Raw genomic sequence first — 22,203 nt, 5'->3', positions numbered from 1 at the left:
AAAATCTACCCCTTATTCTGGATAACCCCATTTCTTATCAGATCTTTACAACCTACAGAAAGAGAATCTTATACTCGATCACAGTGTGTTGCTTTCCACTAAAGCACTGGAGGTGAACGATAAATGTTTTTAACTCCGTGCACCATCATTTAAAAAATAGTTTTCATTTTTAAGATTATCTCTATTACAGTTCTTCAGTTCAGCACTATTCCAGTTCCTATCACTGTATTACAACTAAATATGTTGAAAATCTAGCAAAGACATTGTGCCCAAAGTTGGCAGAGCAATGGTTCTATTGCTGCCACTTTTTCCACAGAATGTGTGTGATTTTTTAAAATCAGAAGAACTGGTGCCTGCGCATGCCCAGATCTGAGTTTTGGTTTATATCCAGTGTAAATCACAATTTCTGAAACTGTATTAAATGCCTGGCAAAAACAGTGATAAAAAGACTAAAGAAATTCACATGGCATCATGGGAAGTAATAAAACATTTTTAAAGTATTATTGTTCACATAAGGACATTAAAAATATATTTTGAGCTGAATTTTATCCTCTGAGATCTGATCAGAAAGCAAAGTGGAGATCTATTTGATTTATAGAGTTTGCTTCAAAACATTCCTCATGTCACACCTATTTATAGAGACTTCAATTTGTTTTCCATGATATAATAAACAATTTGATGACACTGCTATTTGTTTCTTATCTCGCCTTTGAGTGCCTTTGTTAAATTGAAAACATTTTAGCTAGAAACGAGCAACACCATCTGTTGCTTACTTGCCTCTTCAAGTTGCAAGTTCTTTGATGTGATCTGTATTTATCTTACAAATTGGTTTTGGCCAACGTGAGCTAATGCTTTATAAGCGTTTTGTAAGTATTGTGGTGCTGCTTCAAAGTATTTTCATTTGATTCTCTCAGGTCTTCACAGGTACTTCATGTGAAGAAATAAAAACTTGGCACATTGTGCGCTGAATTTCAGCAAAGAATTATCAGAGATGAGCTCAAAATTCAAAAGCATATCAGGATGGTTTTTGCCCCTGAAGCCACTTGTAAATTTTGGAAGGTCTTCTCAACACTTATTACTGTCAACTTGAACAAATAGAAACCTTTAGATAATGCTTCTATTATCATGATTTATAAACTTGATAAAGATAGGTTCTAAAATTGCATGGGTGTTCCAGCAATCTCCCAATGTGTGCCTTGTGGAGATGTGCCCGACTGATTGGAATCCACGTACACCAGATCATAACCTTGCAAAACTTTTTCTATTGGCATTATGAACTGGAGCCTCCCCCTGCCTTACCATTCTATTAGTATAAGGGGACTGGTCCATAGGATGGAACTCCCTTAGCTGGGGTGGTTTCCATTTCTCGGACCTGAATTAGGACTCGGTGCACATTAAGTGCATGTATTCTTGTTCTCTCAATATTTAGCTGGATAGTCCTTGTTCAGTACTTACCTAGACAGTCCGAGTTCAGTACTTACCTGAAGTCCTAGTTGGGAGTCCAGACTGGAGTTCAGATCAAGATCTTCAAATATGAAGACAAAACAAATTTTGGCCGAGGGAATTTGATTAACCAACCCATGTTTGTGAGGAACCCCTGTAGTGACATTCAGATTCCTCTTCATGGGTGAGGAAACTGTACACATTTCCCCACTAAACCGTGTTCACCTGGCAGTAAGGATACTCCAGTAGCAAAAAAAAACTTCACAAAGTAAATCAAAGTAAAGTTTTAATTAAAAAACTTAATTACACCATCACCTGAGCCACCAATGATACCCCCAGTCCCCATCTGCTTTCTATTTATACCAGGTCAGCTGACCACCATAGCATGTTAACATTGGTTACATTGTAACAAACTGGATAGTAATCATTGATATTCCCAGGGTCTTTGAGGGGGATGTACCATGAAACATCCACTCACAGAGGAACTTCACCAATCCTGCAAACTTTAACAAGGTAAGTTAAAAATTCCACTGTAGATGCAAGCACAACCTAACTGCCATCACAGTTATCATGATTCATTTTCTAAGTCATACAGTAAGCAGGAATTCAAATTACTTTGTGTAAGACACTCGTTAAAACCTACCTATTTGGCCAAGCTTTCGATCAACTGACCTAATTCTCCTTAAGTGGCTCAATGTCATATTTTGTTTTATAATGCTCGTGGGAAGTGTCTTGGGGCATTTCCCTACATTAAAGGCATTGCATAAATGTTGAAAACTTGCTCATGTGAAGTGGCACCACACAAGCTACTATCTATACAGCCTTGTGCATGACTTCTCAGCTGTATCAATAAGGAACTCGCACAGAGCATGCGGGCTTCATCAATGATATCAATGGGAAATGCATATCAGTAAGGGCCCACATTGCTGTCTGCCCCTGGATATCAACCTTGTCTGCATAGCAAACAAATTTGCTTCAAGCAAACAAATTTTCTTACATTATGTCAATCAATTTATTTCCACCAAGGTCAAATACTCTGCTAAATTGTAATTATAGAAACATCTTGCGGGTTGTGGATATGGTTCCTATTTTCAAGAAGGGGAATAGGGATAGCCCAGGAAATTACCGACCGGTGAGTCTAACCTCAGTGGTTGGTAAGCTGATGGAGAAGATCCTGAGGGACAAGATTTTTTAGCATTTAGAGAGGTTTAGTATGCTCAAGAATACTCAGCATGGCTTTGTCAAAGGCAGATCATGCCTTACGAGCCTGGTGCAGTTCTTCGAAAATGTGACTAAACACATTGACGAAGGGAAAGCGGTAGATGTGGTTTATATGGATTTTAGCAAGGCGTTCAATAAGGTCCTCCCTGCAAGGCTTCTAGAAAAAGTGAGAGGGCATGGGATCCAAGGGGCTGCTGCCCTGTGGATCCAGAACTGGCTTGTCCAAAGGAGACAGAGTGGGTATAGATGGGTCTTTGTCTAAATGGAGGTCGGTCACCAGTGGTGTGCCCCCCAGGGATCTGTTCTGGGACCCTTGCTGTTTGTCATTTTCATAAATGACCTGGATGAGGAAGTGGAGGGATGGGTTGGTAAGTTTGCCGATGACACGAAGGTTGGTGGGGTTGTGGATAGTCTGGAGGGATGTCAGAAGTTACAGAGGGACATAGATAGGATGCAAGACTGGGCGGACAAGTGGCAGATGGACTTCAACCCAGATAAATGCGTAGTAGTCCATTTTGGCAGGTCAAATGGGATGAAGGAGTACAATATAAAGGGAAAGACTCTTAGTACTGTAGAGGATCAGAAGGACCTTGGGGTCCGGGTCCATAGGACTCTAAAATCGGCCCCGCAGGTGGAGGAGGTAGTTAAGAAGGTGTATGGTTTGCTGGCCTTTATCAATCGAGGGATTAAGTTTAGGAGTCCGGGGATAATGATGCAGTTATATAAGACCCTCGTCTGACCCCACTTGGAGTACTGTGCTCAGTTCTGGTCACCTCATTACAGGAAGGATGTGGAAAAGATTGAAAGGGTGCAGAGGAGATTTACAAGGATGTTGCCTGGATTGAGTGGCTTGCCTTATGAGGATAGGCTGAGGGAGCTCGGTCTTTTCTCTTTGGAGAGACGTAGGATGAGAGGAGACCTAATAGAGGTATATAAGATGTTGAGAGGCATAGATCGGGTGGACTCTCAGAGGCTTTTTCCCAGGGTGGAAATGGCTGCTACGAGAGGACACAAGTTTAAGGTGCTGGGGGGTAGGTACAGGGGAAATGTTAGGGGGAAGTTTTTCACACAGAGAGGGTGGTAGGCGAGTGGAATCGGCTGCCATCAATGGTGGTGGAGGCAAACTCAATAGGGTCTTTTAAGAGACTCCTGGATGAGTACATGGGACTTAATAGGATGGAGGGTTATAGGTAGGCCTAAAAGGTAGGGATATGTTCGGCACAACTTGTGGGGCCGAAGGGCCTGTTTTGTGCTGTAGTTTTTCTATGTTTCTATCTTGTTCTGTGCAAAATCCCCTCCATCATCTCAGGCTCCTATTTTATAAACAAATATGTTAATTTTATCACAGTGCAGAATAACCAGGAAGTATAAATGTTTTGGAAGTTTTACATCATATGTATCTGGTGGACGCAGCTGAGCACTTTTATCTTTAATCATCTGGAACCCTTTTCAGATAATATGTTGAATTCATTTCAGACCCACCCTGCCAGATGGAACTGAGCAATATTCAAAGACAACAGCGGGGAAAGAAACTGCTTGGTGAGCTCTGATTATTATTTTAATAAGATGTTAATTCAAATAATGGAAATAATGTGAAAACAAATAAACCAACAAAACCTTTTGAAATGATTTACCAATTATATAGGGTATGTTTAATTTTGCAATAATTATTTTAGGCTTTTCCAACATACTGATCTGAAAATTCTTTTATACTTGTCAAGAAAGTTAAAATGAGAAAATAGAAGATTAGTTATTTGATGCATATTTTAAATGGTTGCATTATGCATTTATTTAAATATTAAGTGCACATTTTTGTGGCATGCATATTAGTACTGTCATTTCATAAGTATTTTTATATTAACATTTTGATGAAATATTTGCTGAAATTTATTTATTTGGCCATTTTTTCACCGCAAAAACACACGAGTTGTTTGTGTGGAATCAGTGATAACTTTTTTTATTCAGCAATGTTTAAAAAGCATTGAGTTATATAACTGATGACAACTGATTGTGGCAATATAATCTGGTGACTGTTTCCACATCTGAGACTAGTCGTGGCGCCATGCATGGAAGCAAAAGATGGAATATGGAGGGATGCCATGAACAGTGTTATGTCCCCAACTGTTCATGCATGTACAAACACATTTGCGCACCCACACCTGCAGACAAAAGTATCCAACCCTCATTTTGACAGAAGATTAGTGAAATTGAAGTCATTACAATTAGAACATATGGTTGTGTGTATGTTAGGCATAGGATATGGTTAATGCAACCTGCCTTATGAACATGCACCCTATCCATTACTTCCATACATGTCAGTTTGAATTATTGTCATTGGGAAACCTATTGATACTAATAGTGGTACTGAGGGCAAAAGATAAATTAACAGTATTGGAATAGTACACAAAACTAAATCTTTTCCTGTTTAGGTTCCTACTTTGTCCTTTAATTTTAATACAATTGGATTTAAATTTCCTAACCCCAACCCTTCTGCTCCCCATTCAGCCCCTTTCCCCAATTTGTCAAATTTAGAATTCTTGACCAACTTTACAAATCTCTCAGTTGCTTTACCTTACATATATTTTCAACCTATATCTCAGCTTGTAATCATTTGTCCACTGACTGTAGACTCCTCTACAGCCCTTCTCTTTTGTCAGAGAGCTTTCAGCTATTTAAAATCCATGCCAATATTCTCTCGAGATCCCTCAACCTTGCTTTATTTCTTTCTCCTGATGGTCTGGTTGACACTTATCCCTCAACCAGAATCACCAGAACAGATTATTTGGACCTTTATTTCTTTGCTGCTATGGGATGTTGATATAGCCAAACAGATTGTTGATTTTTTCCAACTTTGCAACAATAACTATACTTCAAATATATAGTTAAGCTGTAAAGCATATTGGGATGTTCTGGGGTCCTAAAAGGCAGTGTATAATGCATGATCTTTTCTTTAAATTTTCCACAAAGCTTACTTTTCATCCCTTTTTTTGTTATTTCCCAAACCTTCAACTTCTGTGTTTTGTTAGTTGAAGCATTAATGACCTTTGTATTGTCTTCTCAAATAGCTTCCTGCAACAAAATGTTAGGATCCTGTTAAAATGAATGTATAAATTTTTTTGAACATGTTAAATCAAACTGCCATGTATTTTGTAAACCATGCCTGGGCAGCACTTAACAGAATGGAAGGAAAAGGAAAAAATAGGGAACAGGATGTTCTTTGCAATTGATACAATTAGTAGTCAGAGCATTATGAGCCAGGAAGCAGTTTAAACACAGATGAGGTGTTGAAGAAGTAGCAGCAAGAGAGAGAGAGTCGGCCATCCTTAGGAAACAGCTCAGTTAGAAATGAAGCATTGAAGGAAAAGACAGTTTGTGCAAAAGATTGTTTTCTTCGCTGAACTGGAGACCAGTCCCAAGTTCTGGTCATGTAAGTTGTATGAAGTGGTAATCACTGGCTAGATTTGACCAATAGATTGAAAGTTGATGTTTGGGAAAGGCGCCTCAGCAAAGTTTAGGATTATGCGGGGGGAACAGATACTTTTGGATTTTCAGTCCTTGAGGGACTAAGTGCTTACTGTTAATTTGCTGAGGTAAAAGATTGCTCTTTTGTAGCGTTTTATTACCTTGATTCTATGTTAATAAATACTCTTTTTTTGTTCAACAAAAGAAATGTTTGAGTTCTCACTGTTTCCACAAACATTTCTCACTATTATCGAAAAGAAAACACCATATGAAACCAGTATTTCAGGGTGGAACACTTTGACATATAATATCAGCGGGGTTTAAAACATTCCTCTTTAGTCTCGCTAACTCCATCCGTTATAAATTTCAACACATCCAGAAATCCATAGCCCATGTCCTCTCCTGTACTTTACCCTCAGCCTTCCCAAGTTCGACCAAATCCATGTGGTCCATTGAGTCAAATTTATGATCCCTGCTCTCATCTTTCATTGCATTTGTGACCTTCCTTCATCCTTTAAGAAAACTTCCACACTCTTCATTCCCATAGCTTGATATAGCTGTTTGTCCCTGTACCATTTTCAGAGGCTGATCACTGATGTCCTTGTCCCGGGAGTTCTTCCCAAAAGCCACTATTCTTGACTAGTTCCCTCTTTTTCCTTTGAAAATTCCTTAAAAACTCTTCTTTCACTGTTCCTGTGGTTTCCACCATGTCATTTTACTTTTATGGTTCAGCCTTCATTTCTCCACATTTTTAAGCACACTGATACATTTCTTTTACATTCAGAGTGCAAATACTTTTTGTTCACATGACAAGTCGCAGAAAACCTTTAAACAGCCTATATAATTCGTTATTAAATGAACAAATAGTTGAAATGAACTAAAGCCAACTCAAGGTGTACTACAAAGAGCCTGACTGACACTTTAGAAAAACTTGAGCCATCTTTGGGTCTGATAAACAGAAAAGGAATACACATTGCATCGTTGAAATGGTGACCTAGATATTAGCCCAGGGATTATGGTGAATGGCGTTATTTCCTCAATTCTTGGTATGTTTTTATTTATCAGTTTCCTTTCTTCAGTTTTACAGAAGATTTAACCTGTTTCAATAAATTAACATATCCATTAAAGCAACAAAGAAAGATATTTTAAATGATTGTACTAAAAGTCACAGCAATTTTCAGGGCTTTCTTTTCAGGAGATAGCAATAGAATACTGACAGGAATCAAATAAACCATGGCTGAGTGATGTGGTTGACATTATTGCAGATGATTTTAGAAGATGGGACTATTGGAAGCTACCAGAAAATTCTGTAGCCATGTACTCAATTACCTAATTCCTTTCTTGGCAAGGCACTAATGCTAGAATTAATGCCAGAATTGTTGAACCTTATGGTTATTATTTTTTATATTGGTAAATAACCTCAAATATCACCTTGAAAAGAAAACTGCTTTGATTTTTTAAGTGCTCTTGATAGAAAATTGATAGAATGTCTTCAGCAGCATCTCATTGTGAGTGTCTTGAAATTTGTTTGGTTCATAATCGCATTACCATTTCACCAGAGAGAACCAAGGGGATTCCAGGGTCCCGAGGCCAACTTTTTCTTTGAGCAAGGAGCAGGTGGAAGTGATACAATATATAACCTTTGCTGCAATCAGAGTGTTAAGTTAGTTCCAATGTTCTCATGCATACTTAATGACATGTGTTTGGTTACTTCAGGAATTTTTCTTCCAACCTGTGATGAAGATGGTTATTATAAGGCAACCCAATGCCATGGCAGTGTGGGACAATGCTGGTGTGTTGACCGTTATGGGAATGAAATGAGAGGATCTAGATCAAGTGGATCACCAGACTGCGGTATGGATAAAAGCCAAAATAATACTTTTACACCAAAATCTTGCTGGCGTTTGCGTCAGTGGGATCTTATGGTCCCATTGAAGGCATATCCCCGTCACAGGTTTTGTGGTGGCGAGGGCTGCATTCAATGGGAAATCCCATTGATAACAGCAGGACCATAAGATCCAGCCGCCAGCGAGTGGCGCACTGCTTCCAGTCGCCGCGAAACACACCGAGGAGAGCAGGGAAAATCCTGCCCTTTGTCTTATAATTTTTTAGTCTCATACTTAAAACACATGCAATTTCCAAAGCTATGCATATCACATTTTACTTAATTAAAGCATCCACTAACACTTCCATAATCTGATACTAAGCTGTTATTCTATTTTGGTGACGTAGAAGTTCTCAGTATAGCAGGCCTAGGGCTGAATAATATTCTCCACGATTGTAAGCATTTCCCGCTTCACATAGCGTGTTATGGGGCACGATGTTGGATGCCGTTTAGGACATCATTGTGCTGGTTTGCCATAATACGTACGCAAGCAGGCCAAAAAGTTGGGAAACTACCTGTGTTATTTAAAGATCTATTTAAAAGACAGTTCAGCTAATTAACTACTCATCTCACTACAATAAATACAGTCAGACAGCAATAATACACCAACATGGTGAGATTTTAAAAAGGTGGAGAATGCATTTTTTTTAAGGGCAAGCCCATTTGGGCAAGACCAGAGTCTCAGCTTTGCAGGTCAAAATCACTTGCCTGCAAGGATTGCTCATTTGAGTGTGCGGAGTGACATTTTGGATGTTTTTACATCAAGAGGAACCTCCTCATTGGGAAGGGCCTTTTGATTGGTCATTGAATATTCTCCTGTCCATAACCCAGGGGTGAGGAGCGAAAACTCTCAGAGACAAATGGGGATTGTGTTCTCATTTGGAGACACAACCTCCAGCGGGGAGGAGAGAAAGATTAGGAGGAGGGTGAGAGGAAGAAGAGAACACAGGAATGCTCAGATATTTTGGTTCCTCAGGAAGGGAATAGAGCAACACCAGACCACGATGGTCTGGAGGAGCCTAGAAACCCTCATTGGAGGGACAAAGGAGCTTATGGCGCTCTAAGGGTCTATAGGCAGTGATTCAGCTAGCTGCAAGAGAATGAGACTCAGTGCAGAAGAAGACTTGGGCTTTTAAGGGTGACTAATAGATCAAAATGTTACATGCTTGCAGGGGATCTCATCCAGCTGGCTTGGGAGCTACCCAATGCTTGCCTCATTGAAGCTGACAATGGTGATTTACTTCTTTGCAGCAGGCTCATCCCAGGCAGCCTGTGGAGATTTTAGTGGCATCACCCAGCCTGCTGAACACCATTGCATCAAGGTGTTCACAGATGCAATGTTCCAAAGGGCTAGGAATTACATCTCCTTCACACAGGATGTCCAAGGTGAAATGGATAGATCACAGACCTGTTACAGAAAGAAGATACAATGAAAGCCATGTCAGCAACCAGGCCATGGTGGAGCAGATTCTCGGTCACCTAAAGATGCAATTCCTATGCTTGGATCTGGAGATGCATTATCTTACTCTCCCTCACATGTGTCCCTGATGGTCAAGGTTTACTGTGCCCTCAATAACATCGCCATCTAAAGTTGAGATGCACTCATGGATGAGAACATGCCAGATGGCAGCCATTCCTCTGAGGACATGGTTGATGATGTTTTGATGGGCCACAGTATTGCTCCTGCTGATGGCCCTGGCTATAATCAAATGTGACACCAGGGATGCTTTGAAATAGCAAAGGTTTCTATTCTATGTCTTGCTATTGATGCAGAAGGGGGTTGATGAACTCTTGGCCCTCCTTTTCCCAGTTCTAGGCATGATCTGGTCATGTTGATCATACGCTGCATGCAGGAGGACACCAAGGGCAGCCTCACTGAATCTGGGGGCAGCTTTTGTAGAACACCTCTCCCCCCACTCCAATGGTGCAGACATTTATGCTTAGAAATATGGAATAAATGTACAACTCCTCAATGTCAAAAGGTGGGACACTTGTTTATTTTTAAAAACATTTCTGCCACCTACGAAGATTGACACAGTTGGCCGAGATTAGTTAACATTTAAATTGATTTGCCTGGCCAGGCTCAAAAACGCACATAATTTCACAATATTTGTAGATCGATCACCTGATAGATCACCTGGCTGTCCCATGCCACGGGGCCCTTTAAAGTGCTGGCCATTACCTTGTTCCAGGTCACGTCCTGCCACCTCAGATTTGGGATATCCCACCCTCAGCACTCATTGGGCGAGATGCCTGTCTCACTCGGCACACTCAAATGAGCAATCCCTGAAGGCAACGGCAGACCCAGGCAATGTCCGGACACAGAACCCTCCATCAGTGAACAACTGTATTATTCACCTCCTAGTTTTCTCAAATTATTTTGAATAGTGCAAACTACTAAAAAGAATTCTATTTTTATTCACTGATGTATGATTTTGTCAAAATTCCTTTTGAGTTGCATCTAAATTACATAATTTAGTTAGAGAATGTCAAACAAATGTGAAACTTCTTAGCTAGAAAATGCATTGGAAACCAAAATCTGGATTAATGTGATCTGGAGTGCAGTTTGTTCAAACCTGTACGTTAAGGCTTGTAAAAAGATTAATTGAATGTTTCAGCAGAGTTAAATGTGCATGGCTCCAGGAACACACAGCACTTTACAGCCCATTAGATTTCTATGGAAATGTAAATTGACCAAAATACACCACAAAGCCTACAACAAATATCTTATGCAACAGTGACAAAGTGATTTTACATTCCAGAAGAATGAAAGATACTATTCTCAGAGAGGTAACCAGAGATTCTGATTAAAATATGCATTTAATTCAATGAATAAATAGTAATGTGAGCCATAACATCTTATTCATTTTCTTCAACAAAATCTACTTGTTGCATCCTACCACCAGCGATTTATGACAGGATTTTTTCAGTTTTGTGTCATTATTGTTCACCAGTGCTCACTTCACATTGCTTGAGCATCACTCACAACAGCATACATCTACTGCCTGTTTTTCTTCCCAGAAGATTGATTCCTATGGATCGCCACTCCTGTCTGTCCTGTGCTTCTCTTGCATATTCTACATAGGCCAACTGCATCCAATCCATTATATCCATCATCCATTTTCTCCTCTGCTTCCTTCTCCCACATTTTCTGTCAATCTTCACTTCCAATAATTGTCTCTATCTACCATCTGCTCAAATGTTGTGACCAAAATATTACATACCTTTCTCTCTTATGTTATGCACTAATTTCCTCTTTTCTCCATCACAGTTACTAGCACTTCTTCATTAATCTGTGTAGGATATGCAGAACTCATCTATGTCATAGAGTCAAAGATGTGTCCACATCTCAAATGCATTCAGCTTGTCAATTGTCACTTTGTTTGTTGGTCATGCCTCTGAGACATATACATGAAAAAATGTACCATTTCAACATTCCTTTCCTTAGATTCAAGTTCAGTTTCTTTGATGATAATGCATCCTTCATTCATGACAAAGCTGGTCTTGGTTATCACAATTGTCCTTTGGATAGAGTCATAGAGGTTTACGACATGGAAACAGACCCTTCAGCCCAACTTGTCCATGCCGTCCAGTTTTTACCATTAAGCTAGTCCCAAATGCCTGCGTTTGGCCCATATCCCTCTATATCAATCTTACCCATGTAAATGTCTAAATACTTTTTAAATGACAAAATTGTACCCGCTTCTACTACTACCTCTGGCAGCTCGTTCCAGACACTCACCATCCTCTGTGTGGAAAAGTTGTCCCTCTGGATCCTTTTGTATCTCTCCCCTACACACCATTAATGTTTTGTGGCCTATAAACAAATCCTACCCATTTTTTTTCTCCCTTGCTTATTCTTAGCTTCACCCAAACGTATCTAAATTTTGTCCTTCCAATCTAACTAATGTAATGATCTCAACCATGATTGAGATTACCCCACTTGTTTTTTCTTTTGTGCGTTCTTCCTAAATGTCAAATGTCCTTGAATATTCAGTAGCCAGCCTTGGTCACCCAGCAGTCACACCTCCATAATGACAATTAGATCATACCCATTTACTTCTGTTTGTGCCAGAGATTCACCTGCCTTATTGCGAATGCTGCATGCATTCAGTAGAGTGTCTTTAATTCTGCCTTTTTAGAATTGAATTTCGTAAATAAAACATTGTTGTCTGACTAGGACAAATGTTTTCACAAGCAAATATTTCATTGATGGATTATTTTCTAGGTGGTGATGTAGAAATTTCAGGTGACTTTGGCAGTGGTGACTTCCATGAATGGTCAGATGATGAGGACGATGAGGAAGATGTCAATGATGAGGAAGAAGAGGATGAAATTGACAATGAAGATGATGAAGATGATGATGATGAATATGATGTGGGTGGCTACATATGGTAGTCTGGAAATGTCATGAACTTCAATATTTTGCACGTTTCTATAGTGAAATCTCATGAGTTACTAGACACATTAAAAAGAGAACAAGAGATATTCGGTCAACGTGTATATTTTGTACAATTATACCCTCAAACATGGTTACTCCGGAAATAGGTCTACATCCCTTTAAAAATTGTTGCAGTACATCTTAACTATGTCATTTTGAAAACATAAATTAAATGTTATAATCCAAACCAGTTAAGAAAATTAAAATACTGGAACACATGAAAAAACCTTGAATATGTTTTGAAAAACAGTTTCCTTTAAATTGTGTTCTTTCATTGTAGATTATCACAGTGATGCAGTAAACCTAGGCTCCTCCTCCTCTGCAAATGGTTTGTGTATGCTGCTCATTGGCATTGCCACTGAAACCACTAGCCACAGCTTTGATTTGTTTTGTTTTGGAAACTCTTCATTATCCAGATGACAAAGGCTAAAATGTACTTATGTCATCAATATATAAACAAAAATAATTTGTCAGTAATTAGTTTTTACATATGAACATTATTCTGGTGGAATTTGAAGCAGTTAGAATTTTTAGACAGAGATGGTTATGGCAACAAAACATTCTTGCCATATCTCGACGTAAGCATTGCTAAAGAATGTGGATTCCTTGACTACGAGTGATTTTTTTTCTTTTTTCTTCCAATAAAATATGATCATCATTTTCAAGGTATGTATACTTTTAATTACTAGTTTAACAATGAATAAAAGTCACATTACGATGTGCCTTTCAACTTAAAAATAGACATATTTTTTCTTTGCCTATGAAAGATAGGAGTTCAGGTACATTTAAGCACACCTGATCACAGTTTAAGTACTGCAGCTGCAAACATGGGGTAAAAGAAAAATAATTTTAAATAATTAATTTTTCAATAGTTATGGCAGTCATCCTATGGACAATGAATATATACCAGTAACGTGTAGCAGTAGCACTTAACAATTTTGCTATAGACTAAATTGCCCTGTATTTATGTTAGCATGTTAATTGATTGTATAGACATGTTGAAATTCCACCGCCTTGATGCATATTACAGTTGAGTCTTTTAAGTCCTTTGTCAACTAAAATCAATGTTGTTTGTAGTCACTAACATAACATTACATTGCGTGCTGTTTATTTGGATCATTTGATTGTCAGTTCTTAAATGTCTCTTCTGAAATCTGGACTAAAATATTATAACTCATTTTCATTACTTTTTCCTAATAGACTGAATTTGCATTATAAAATGAGAAGCTATGCTGCATTTTTTTTTACTGTATGTATAGTTTGCAATAATAAAGGACTCCTGTAACCAATCACACTGATGGGTGTTATTGCTGTTACTTAATATTAGTGACTTTTCTAGTAATCTGAAAAATTCACATGCCAGAGACAACATTTTGCTTTACTTTTTGTTTGTTTTGCAAAGACAAGAAAGCAGATATGAAACAGGCAGAGCTGATAGACCTGAACTATATCACTAGTTCCTGTTTCGTTCTTTGACTAGGGAACAAAATCCAAAATGTATATGCTTGAAAGAATATACACAGCAGCACTCACTAGCTTTCAAATAAGCTATCATCTCAGAGACATCTGTCTAAGTGACTAGCCTCTTATCTCACTGCCCTGAGAGGTGTGCAACCTGGATGTAGCCTAAAATCTCTTCTTAATGTGGAGTCATGCAGCATAGAAGGAGATAGATCATCAAAACACGTTACATAAAATCATTTCTCCTCAACTTCCCCTGGTTCTCTTGCCAATTATCTAAGGGCCATTAATTATTAATAATTACTTTGAATCCCTTAATTAATATTCATTCTCTGGTTGTGAGCATCTCTGGTAAGACCAGTATTTATTACCATTTCTCGTTGCCTTTGTGAAGGTGGTGGTGGGCCTTGTTTTTGAACGAATGCTGTCCATGTGGTAATATATGTCCAAGGCCCTATGCTATGTAAGTTGGTGGAAGCTAGGAGGTGATGTTGTTCCCATGTATCTACTGCCTCTGCCTTTATCATTCTATGTGGTGAAGTTCACTTGTTTGGAGGCTTAATGCAGATCAAAATGCCAAAAATGTCCGAGTTTTAGTACTGATTCTGAGTGATCAAACTCTGCTTTTGACACTTGGTAGAAAACAACTACACTTGAAAAAAGTCTAACCATCTACTCCTGTCCATCAATTGACAAACACTCTGCTTTCACATTGGAATAAGCACCTTATGTTCTTCTTAGAGACCAATCTGTTTGGACAGCTGTAGCCATTACGAAAGCTTGGCTGAATTGTCAGTGCTACTGGGCTTCAGCACAGTAGATATTACATTCAACTGAGAATGAATGACAATTTCAAGACATTGTAACACCAGATTGTGACTTTGATTTCTGGTTTGTTCACACCAGCTAATTGGATTACAAGTATTGCAATTTTTTTTTATATGGCAGAATGCGTTTTTTCAGTTTCAGTGTTAATGTTTTTTAAAATTCATTCATGGGACATGGACGTCGCTGGCTGGCCAGCATTTATTGCTCATTCCTAGTTGTCCTTGGAGGGCAGTTGAGAGTCAATCACATTGCTGTGGCTCTGGAGTCACCTGTAGGCCAGATCAGGTAAGGATGGCAGATTTCCTTCCCTAAAGGATATTAGTGACCCAGATGAATTTTCCTGACAATTGATAATGACTTCATGGTCATTAGTAGATTCTCATTTTCAGATTATTTTTCTTGAATTCAAATTACACCACCTGCTGTGGTGGGATTCAAACCCAGGTTCCCAGAACATTAGCTGAATTTCTGGATTAATAGTCTAGCAATAATACCACTAGGCCATCACCTCCCCTGTACTATAAGGGTATAATGTTATAACTATGTTGAGAGGTTGTGTGTTTTAAACAAAAGGAAAAATATGTGGTTTGCACACACATTCAAAGTAACACACATGGGTTTATTGAAAGAGATGCTCTCTGCACATAACAGAAAAAATAACTAAACAGCAGCCTGTGAAACATCCTAATGACGTCACCATCAAATCATGTGATCAGCATTTAAAGAAATCATGCAACCGCTTAAATATAACAAAGTGGTTGATTCCAACTGTGTAATACAGTGACACAGTGTTCATCATCACAAAAAGTGATGCAATGTTTCATGATCTTGCTATCTCTTGTAGAACTTCATGGCAAGATAAGTCACAGTTTCTTAATACAGTTAGTGTTTTTCTCATCTCAGTAGTCTCTGTAAATATTATGTGTTAACACAAGCTAGACCAAGAATAATATATGGTGTAGCAACAAGTATGGAAAAGGCTCTGACAGTGCCAAACAGCTTCGAGCAGATCACAGGTCTCAACTGTGCAGAAGTATGGCTGAATTGGAACCACAGATTTGCCAGATACCTTACTGCATCGGGCTTCATTGCAGTGGAGAGCAATGAGCAGGTTAGCACGCTATTATACATTATGGGCGGCTGTACAGACAATATCCCAATCAGGCAAGGAATAAATGAAGAAAAAGCTATGTATGATGAAATAATAAAAGCACTTGATGCCAACTTCAGTCTGTACAAAAATACCATTGTCGATTGGGCTAAATTCAATGAGTGTATCCAATGTCAAGGGGGAAAGTATTGACACATTTATCAATGTTCTATGTAGACTTGCAGAGAACTGAGTATGGCAACTTAAAAGATGAACTAATCAAGGACAGAATTATTGTTGGAGTCGTGGATGAAGCATTGACCACTTGTAGCCGTAAGATGATTGAATCGTAACAAAGGCAATTCAACTGAGCAGACAAGCTGAGGACAGGAACTAAAATAAATTGGTGATTCGGGGTGAGAGGGAGATTCATATCCCAAAGCTGACTTTCTCAGTGGAGTAAGTTAAATGTAAAAGCAAAGAGGTGGCCATACAAAAGCAGGGGAGGCAGAGATAGCATTCATCAACCACCCCAGCTAACTGTAATCGGTGTGGTGGGAAAAAACACAGGCATGAAAACTGTTCCGCCAAAGAGGTTGAATGCCATTTTTGAGAAAGAAGGGTCACTTCCAAGCTGTGTGTGGAAGCAATAAGCCTGTATAGTATAAGCAAAAAGAAAAGCCTCCAAATTGTGAGAACATCCATGAAATTAAAGACATTAATATATATTATGTGGAGGGATCCAGAAACCAAGAGGAAGCTACTGAAGTGCTGATGTCCTAGCAGAGGGGAAACAAGGCATGCTTGAAGTTAGACACAGATGCAGCAGTCTTGATTCTTTCTAATGCTGAACTATAGTTGGAAAAAAGTTTTTTTCGACCATCATGCAACGAACAACGTGGGCCAGGAGATATAAAAATCAAGTCATTGGACAACTGAATAGAACCCTTCACTAGATAGAAAGAAAGATTACAGCAGCCTCACTTTTGATCTTAAACCACTGTTCACTGTTAAGCAGGAAAGCCTGTAATGACTTCAATCTGATTTGCGGAGTAGAAGAACTAGAAAGCTGAGGAGAGCAGCCTAAAAACTCGAGCTGAATTCCCACAAGCGTTCACAGGACTAGGAAAACTAAAGACAACATCACATCACTTTACATCCTGAAACAAAGTCAGTGGGGGCGCTTCTCCTAGCCCGCTGCACAGTTTTTGTAGTAAGAAGTTTAACAACACCAGGTTAAAGTCCAACAGGTTTATTTGGTAGCAAAAGCCACACAAGCTTTCGGAGCTCCAAGCCCCTTCTTCAGGTGAGTGGGAATTCTGTTCACAAACAGAGCTTATAAAGACACAGTTTTTGTAGAACAGCGACGCAGGAGACTCGCGCGGAGGCCGTTTCACAGGCTCCTCTTATCTCCGGCAGCTGGATTTCTGGCGCCGTCATAGATAAGACCCAGCTGAATAATGCACTTGAATGTGAAATTCATCCAATGTCATAATCCTTAACAAAATTGGGGAAGAATTCAAACTTCACAAATCTAGGTGCAAATAGTGGTCATTGGCAACTATCCCTCGATGAAAAGTCAAAGTTGCTCACAACCTTCCTTACACTGTTTGGAAGGTTTTGCTTCAACAGATTCCCTTTCCATTTCACACCAGTGCCAGAAATCTTCCAGAGGACAATGTCAGGCCTCCAGAAGAATTGGGTGCAGAGAGCAGATGTGATGCAGCACCCTCTGAGGCTTCCTCCTCCTCAGAGGAGAAGGGAGGTTGCTGGATGGTATCTGCTGCACTTTGTCCTGAAGAGGCTTTTCCTGTAACAGAGAAAAATCAGCAAGGAGGTAAACCTACTCGCTTGACATTTCGCATTATCACATGATGCACATCAACCATTTCACAGTCCGACATGAATGATTAAAATGCCACAGACACAGTGAACCCTTGAATGGTGATTTAAAACTTGATCATGAAGCTTGTCAATGTGCCAATGCGTGAACGGTATTCACTGGAAACATTGCATAATTCCTAAACTCCATTAAGCAACCACTAACCATTTCCTCTTAACAATCAGTTTGATACATTGGTTATTTTGCCAGAAATAGGCCTTCCTCCAATTTTGCCACTGTTGCGAGTTGGTCTCTAACGATGCCAGCACTTCATCCTCATAAGGAGTCGGGATCTCCAGATTGGGTAGACCCGCAGAACAGTCATTGTGGGCTCACTTCTCCTGAAAATATTTGATACAGAGATTTCATCACAAATTTTAAACTCTCTTGATTTGATTTATTATTGTCACGTGTATTGGGATACAGTTGAAAAGTATTGTTTCTTGTGCACTATACAGACAAAGCATACCGCTCAGAAAGTACATAGAAGAGAAGGAAAGGAGGGGTGCAGAATATAGTGATACAGTCATAGCTAGGGTGTAGAGAAAGATCAGCTTAATATATGGTATGTCAATTCAAAAGTCCGATGGCAGCAGGGAAGAAGCTGTTCTTGAGTCAGTTGGTACGTGATCTCAGACTTTTGTATTTTTTTTCCCAATGGAAGAAGGTGGAAGGGAGGTGCGTGGGGTCCTTGATTATGCTGGCTGCTTTTCCGAGTTAGCGGGAAGTGTAGATGGAGTCAATGGCTGGGAGGCTGGTTTGCATGATGGACTGGGCTACATTCACAACCCTGTGTAGTTTCTTGTGGTCTTGGTCAGAGCAGGAGCCATACCAAGCTGTGATACATCTAACATGGATGCATTCTATTGTGCATCTGTGGAAATTGGTGAGAATCGTAGCAGACATGCCGAATTTCCTTAGCCTCCTGAGAAAGTAGAGGCATTGGTGCGCTTTCTTAACTATAGCATCAGCATTGAGGGACCAGGACAGGTTGTTGGTGATCTGGATACCTGGAAACTTGAAGCTCTCGATCATTTCCACTTCATTACCGTTGATGTAGACAGATAAGCGTCCAACCCATAAGAGCATGCCTGCCTCAAGCCTATGCTCATGCGTCATAAGGCGATCCTGCCAACCACCTGTCGTATAACTAGATCATTGCTTGAAATGCAAAGTGGCATGATATAGAACAGCTGTGTCCTTGTGGAATCATGTTACTTTTGCTAAGCAACGAACCTCAAATGCCTCCTCCATTTGCTAGTGAGATCTGTATTGCACAGGGCCAACATTGCTCATACTCATGCCATACTCATCCTCAAGAGGTCACTGAGCCTCTTGAGGCACTGGGACCAAGTCCTTCTCATCACGCTAACACTGTTGACCTATTTGGCCACATCCTCTCATGCAGCACTAGTCTGGCCGTGTTTCCTTCTCTTGCCAGCTTTTAACATGAGCTGGTCATGTTAATCATATTGTGCACACAGGAGGGTATCAAGCGTAGTCTTGCTGAATCTCCAGTAGCTCCAATAGCTCAGACATCCATCATCAATGCTTGGAAATATGTAATAAATGTACAACTCCTCAATGCCTAAATGTGGGAGACTTGCCAATGTTTAAAATTTCTGCCACCTATGAAGATTGACATGGTTTGCAGAGATTAGATTAAATTTAAATTGAGTTACCTGACCAGACTGGAAAATGTATAAATCTTCTCACTGTATAATATACACTCGATTGATCACCTGTTGGGTCACCTGACACTGCCCCTTGCCAGGGAGCCCTTTAACATTGGTCGTGACCTTGTTCTGGGCCACACCCTACAACTTCAGAGAACCGACATCCAGCTCTCCAGTGCTAACTGGGTAGGATGACAGTCTATAACCCACCCCTGCTGATAATTTGGCAGCAATTAATGCTTTTTTGGGCATGCTCCAATGGCAGAACCAGACTTCAGAATACCACCGATGCCCAGGTGTGGGACCCACTGTCAGCGTGTGACCATATTATTCAGCCTCGAGTTTCAAATAGATATAATTAAGTGAATGGGGAAAACTGTGACAAGTAGATTTCAATATCGGCAAGTGCGAGCTAATTCATTTTGGACTCAAACATGATTGAACAGAGTACTTTTTAAATGGTGAAAAGCTCAAAATAGGGGAAACCCCAAGAAATTAGGGACCCATGTACATAGATCATTAAAATATCATGAGTAGGTACAAAAAATATCATCCAAAAGGTGAAGGGAATGCAAGGCTTAATCTAGAGGATTAGCATGCAGGAAAGCAGAAATTATGCTACAGCTATACAATGTGCTCTAGCATACCTGGGACACGATCAGTTCACTTCAATATCTAGTTCACATCATTTAACTCTTGACATCCAGGGGCAGGATTTAGTAGTATGTTTAATGTAATAGAAAGTCCCAAGATGCTTCACATGGCATTATAAAGTCATGTATGTCACCGAGACAGATAAGGCAAAATTAGGGCAGATGACCAAAATTAGGGCAGAGGAAGGTATGGGAGACAGGCAGCTCAGTTTCGGAAGGATTTCCAGAGCTTAAGGTCCAGGTCGCTGAAGGCAAGGCCATCGATTGTGGAACAATTAAAACCGGGGTGCTCAAGTCCAGAGGAGCAGAGATATGTTGGAGCATTGTGTGGTTGGAGGACATTATGAAGAAAGTGGAACTCGAAGAACAATCTTTACTTATTGGCATTTAACGACATCTTTACTCTTGTCAATGCCCAAGAGAGAAAGTGTGGGCCCTGGTGCTTCTCCTGTTTTTGGGCCCTTGTTCCCCCCCCCCCCCCCCCCTTTCCCCCGCACCCATTCCCCAATCTCATATTTAACCTTCCCCTTCCATCATGCATTTTTTTTCTATTGACTTAAGTATATTTGACATCTTAAGCTGAAGCTAATATATCTAAAAGGTAATTTTTATGTTAAGCATATTTTGACAAGCAGAGGAATGTGCAATTTTTAACTGCCACCAGTTGTGCACGTCATTTATATCATTGCAATGTGGCACACATTGTCCATGTTTCCTTATAGACTTTATAACCTGAGGTGAGATAAATTGGCACTTCTGCCTTCTTGACAGTCTCCTCTTGCAGTTATTATTGTGCAGAATACTCTGCCTGAATTCCAATATATATTACTTTGCAGATTCTTAACTGTACTTTCTATCTGCCCTGTGAAATCTATTGAAGTCTTTATTTCCAAAAGACTGTGATGCGAAGATGTTGATTAATTTACAACTATTTAATTTAGCTTGCCGAGCTCTGCATTAGAGTCTCATTACAATTTGTGTAAATTTGGATACTTCTTCTCAGCAGTCCCTCAGAGTGGAGGATGATTTGCTTCCATGCTAAAATTGTGTTCTCAGGTGACTAAAGAGTCCAATGCATGACCTGTAGTCTCTGTCACAAGTGGGGCTAATGGTGGCTGAAGGAATGGGTGGGTAGAATACCCAAGTTGCAGCCGCTGCTTTTATTGTCGCACTTGGCTTCAGCTTGCTCTCAGCACTAAAACTGAGGGTGCTCAGCTCCTTCCCGGATGCTTTTCTGCCACTTCAGGCAGTCTTGGGTCAGGGATCCTCAGGTGTTGGTGGGAATGTTGCATTTTTTCGAAGAAGACTTTCAGGGTGTCCTCGAAGCGTTCTCTTTGCACTCCTGGGGCTCACAGTGTCGAAGCTTCGAGTACTTGTTTTGGGAATCTCTTGTCAGGCAGGTGGGCGACATGGTCAATGGTCCGATGCTGAGATTGTTGGCCTGAGTGAGAACACTGATGTTGGTGTGTCTATCCTGCCAATGGATTTGTAGGATCTTGCCGAGGCAGCCCTGCTGCTACTTCTCCAGGGTTTTGAGGCGGCTGATCGTACATAGTCCACATCTCTGGGCCATATAGGAGGATGAGTATCTCTACTGTTTTGTAGATCATGAGCTGGGTGCTGGGTATGATGTACTGGTTTTCAAATACTCTCTTTCTCAGTTAACTAAAGGTTGCATTGGTGGGGTTGAACCTTGTCGTTGGTGTCTGTCCTTGTTGACAGTTGGTTCCCAAGGTATGGAAAATGGTCTATGTTGTCCAAGGTCTCAGCATGGATTTTGATAACTGGGCTACAGTGCTGTGTGGTGGGGGCAGGTTGGTAGAGCACCTTTGCCTTTCCCGTGTTTATTGTAAGGTTCATATTCTTGTATGTTTCGGTGAAGATGCTGACGATGATTGGAGCTCGGCCTCTGAGTGTGCGTAGATGCAAACATTATCTGCACACTGTAGTTCAATGACAGTGGATGGCGTGACCTTGGATCTGGCCTGCAGGCAGTGCAGGTTGAATAGATTCCCATTTGTTGGTAGATAAGCTCCACTCCAGCGGGAACCTTGCTGAGAGTGAGATGGAACATTGCAGCAAGGAAGATCGAGAATAGCGTTGGTGTGATGACACAGCCTTGCTTGACCCAGTGCAAATGTGCATTGGGTCTGTGGTGGAT

The 22,203-nt window shown here is 40.2% G+C and overlaps 1 protein-coding gene across 2 annotated transcripts in view; it reads left to right on the top strand.

Annotated features, from left to right (window-relative positions):
- The window catches only part of spock3 (SPARC (osteonectin), cwcv and kazal like domains proteoglycan 3), a 578,102-nt gene extending 564,359 nt beyond the window's left edge, over positions 1 to 13,743 (top strand). The window contains exons 10-12 of one of the 2 annotated variants that reach the window (XM_078212462.1): positions 4,141 to 4,203; positions 7,843 to 7,980; positions 12,240 to 13,743. In XM_078212462.1, coding sequence (XP_078068588.1) covers positions 4,141 to 4,203; positions 7,843 to 7,980; positions 12,240 to 12,409 — 371 coding nt within the window. In that variant the 3' untranslated portion in view covers positions 12,410 to 13,743. The remainder of the gene's footprint in view (positions 1 to 4,140; positions 4,204 to 7,842; positions 7,981 to 12,239) is intronic. The other variant, XM_078212559.1, reaches the window with a different exon arrangement.
- The last annotated feature ends 8,460 nt before the right edge of the window (positions 13,744 to 22,203 follow it).

The sequence above is a fragment of the Mustelus asterias genome, chromosome 1, assembly GCF_964213995.1.
Source record: "Mustelus asterias chromosome 1, sMusAst1.hap1.1, whole genome shotgun sequence".
Taxonomy (NCBI): Eukaryota; Metazoa; Chordata; class Chondrichthyes; order Carcharhiniformes; family Triakidae; genus Mustelus; species Mustelus asterias.
The sequence above is the reverse complement of the archived record's forward strand: the minus strand, read 5'-3'. Positions and strand labels throughout refer to the sequence as shown.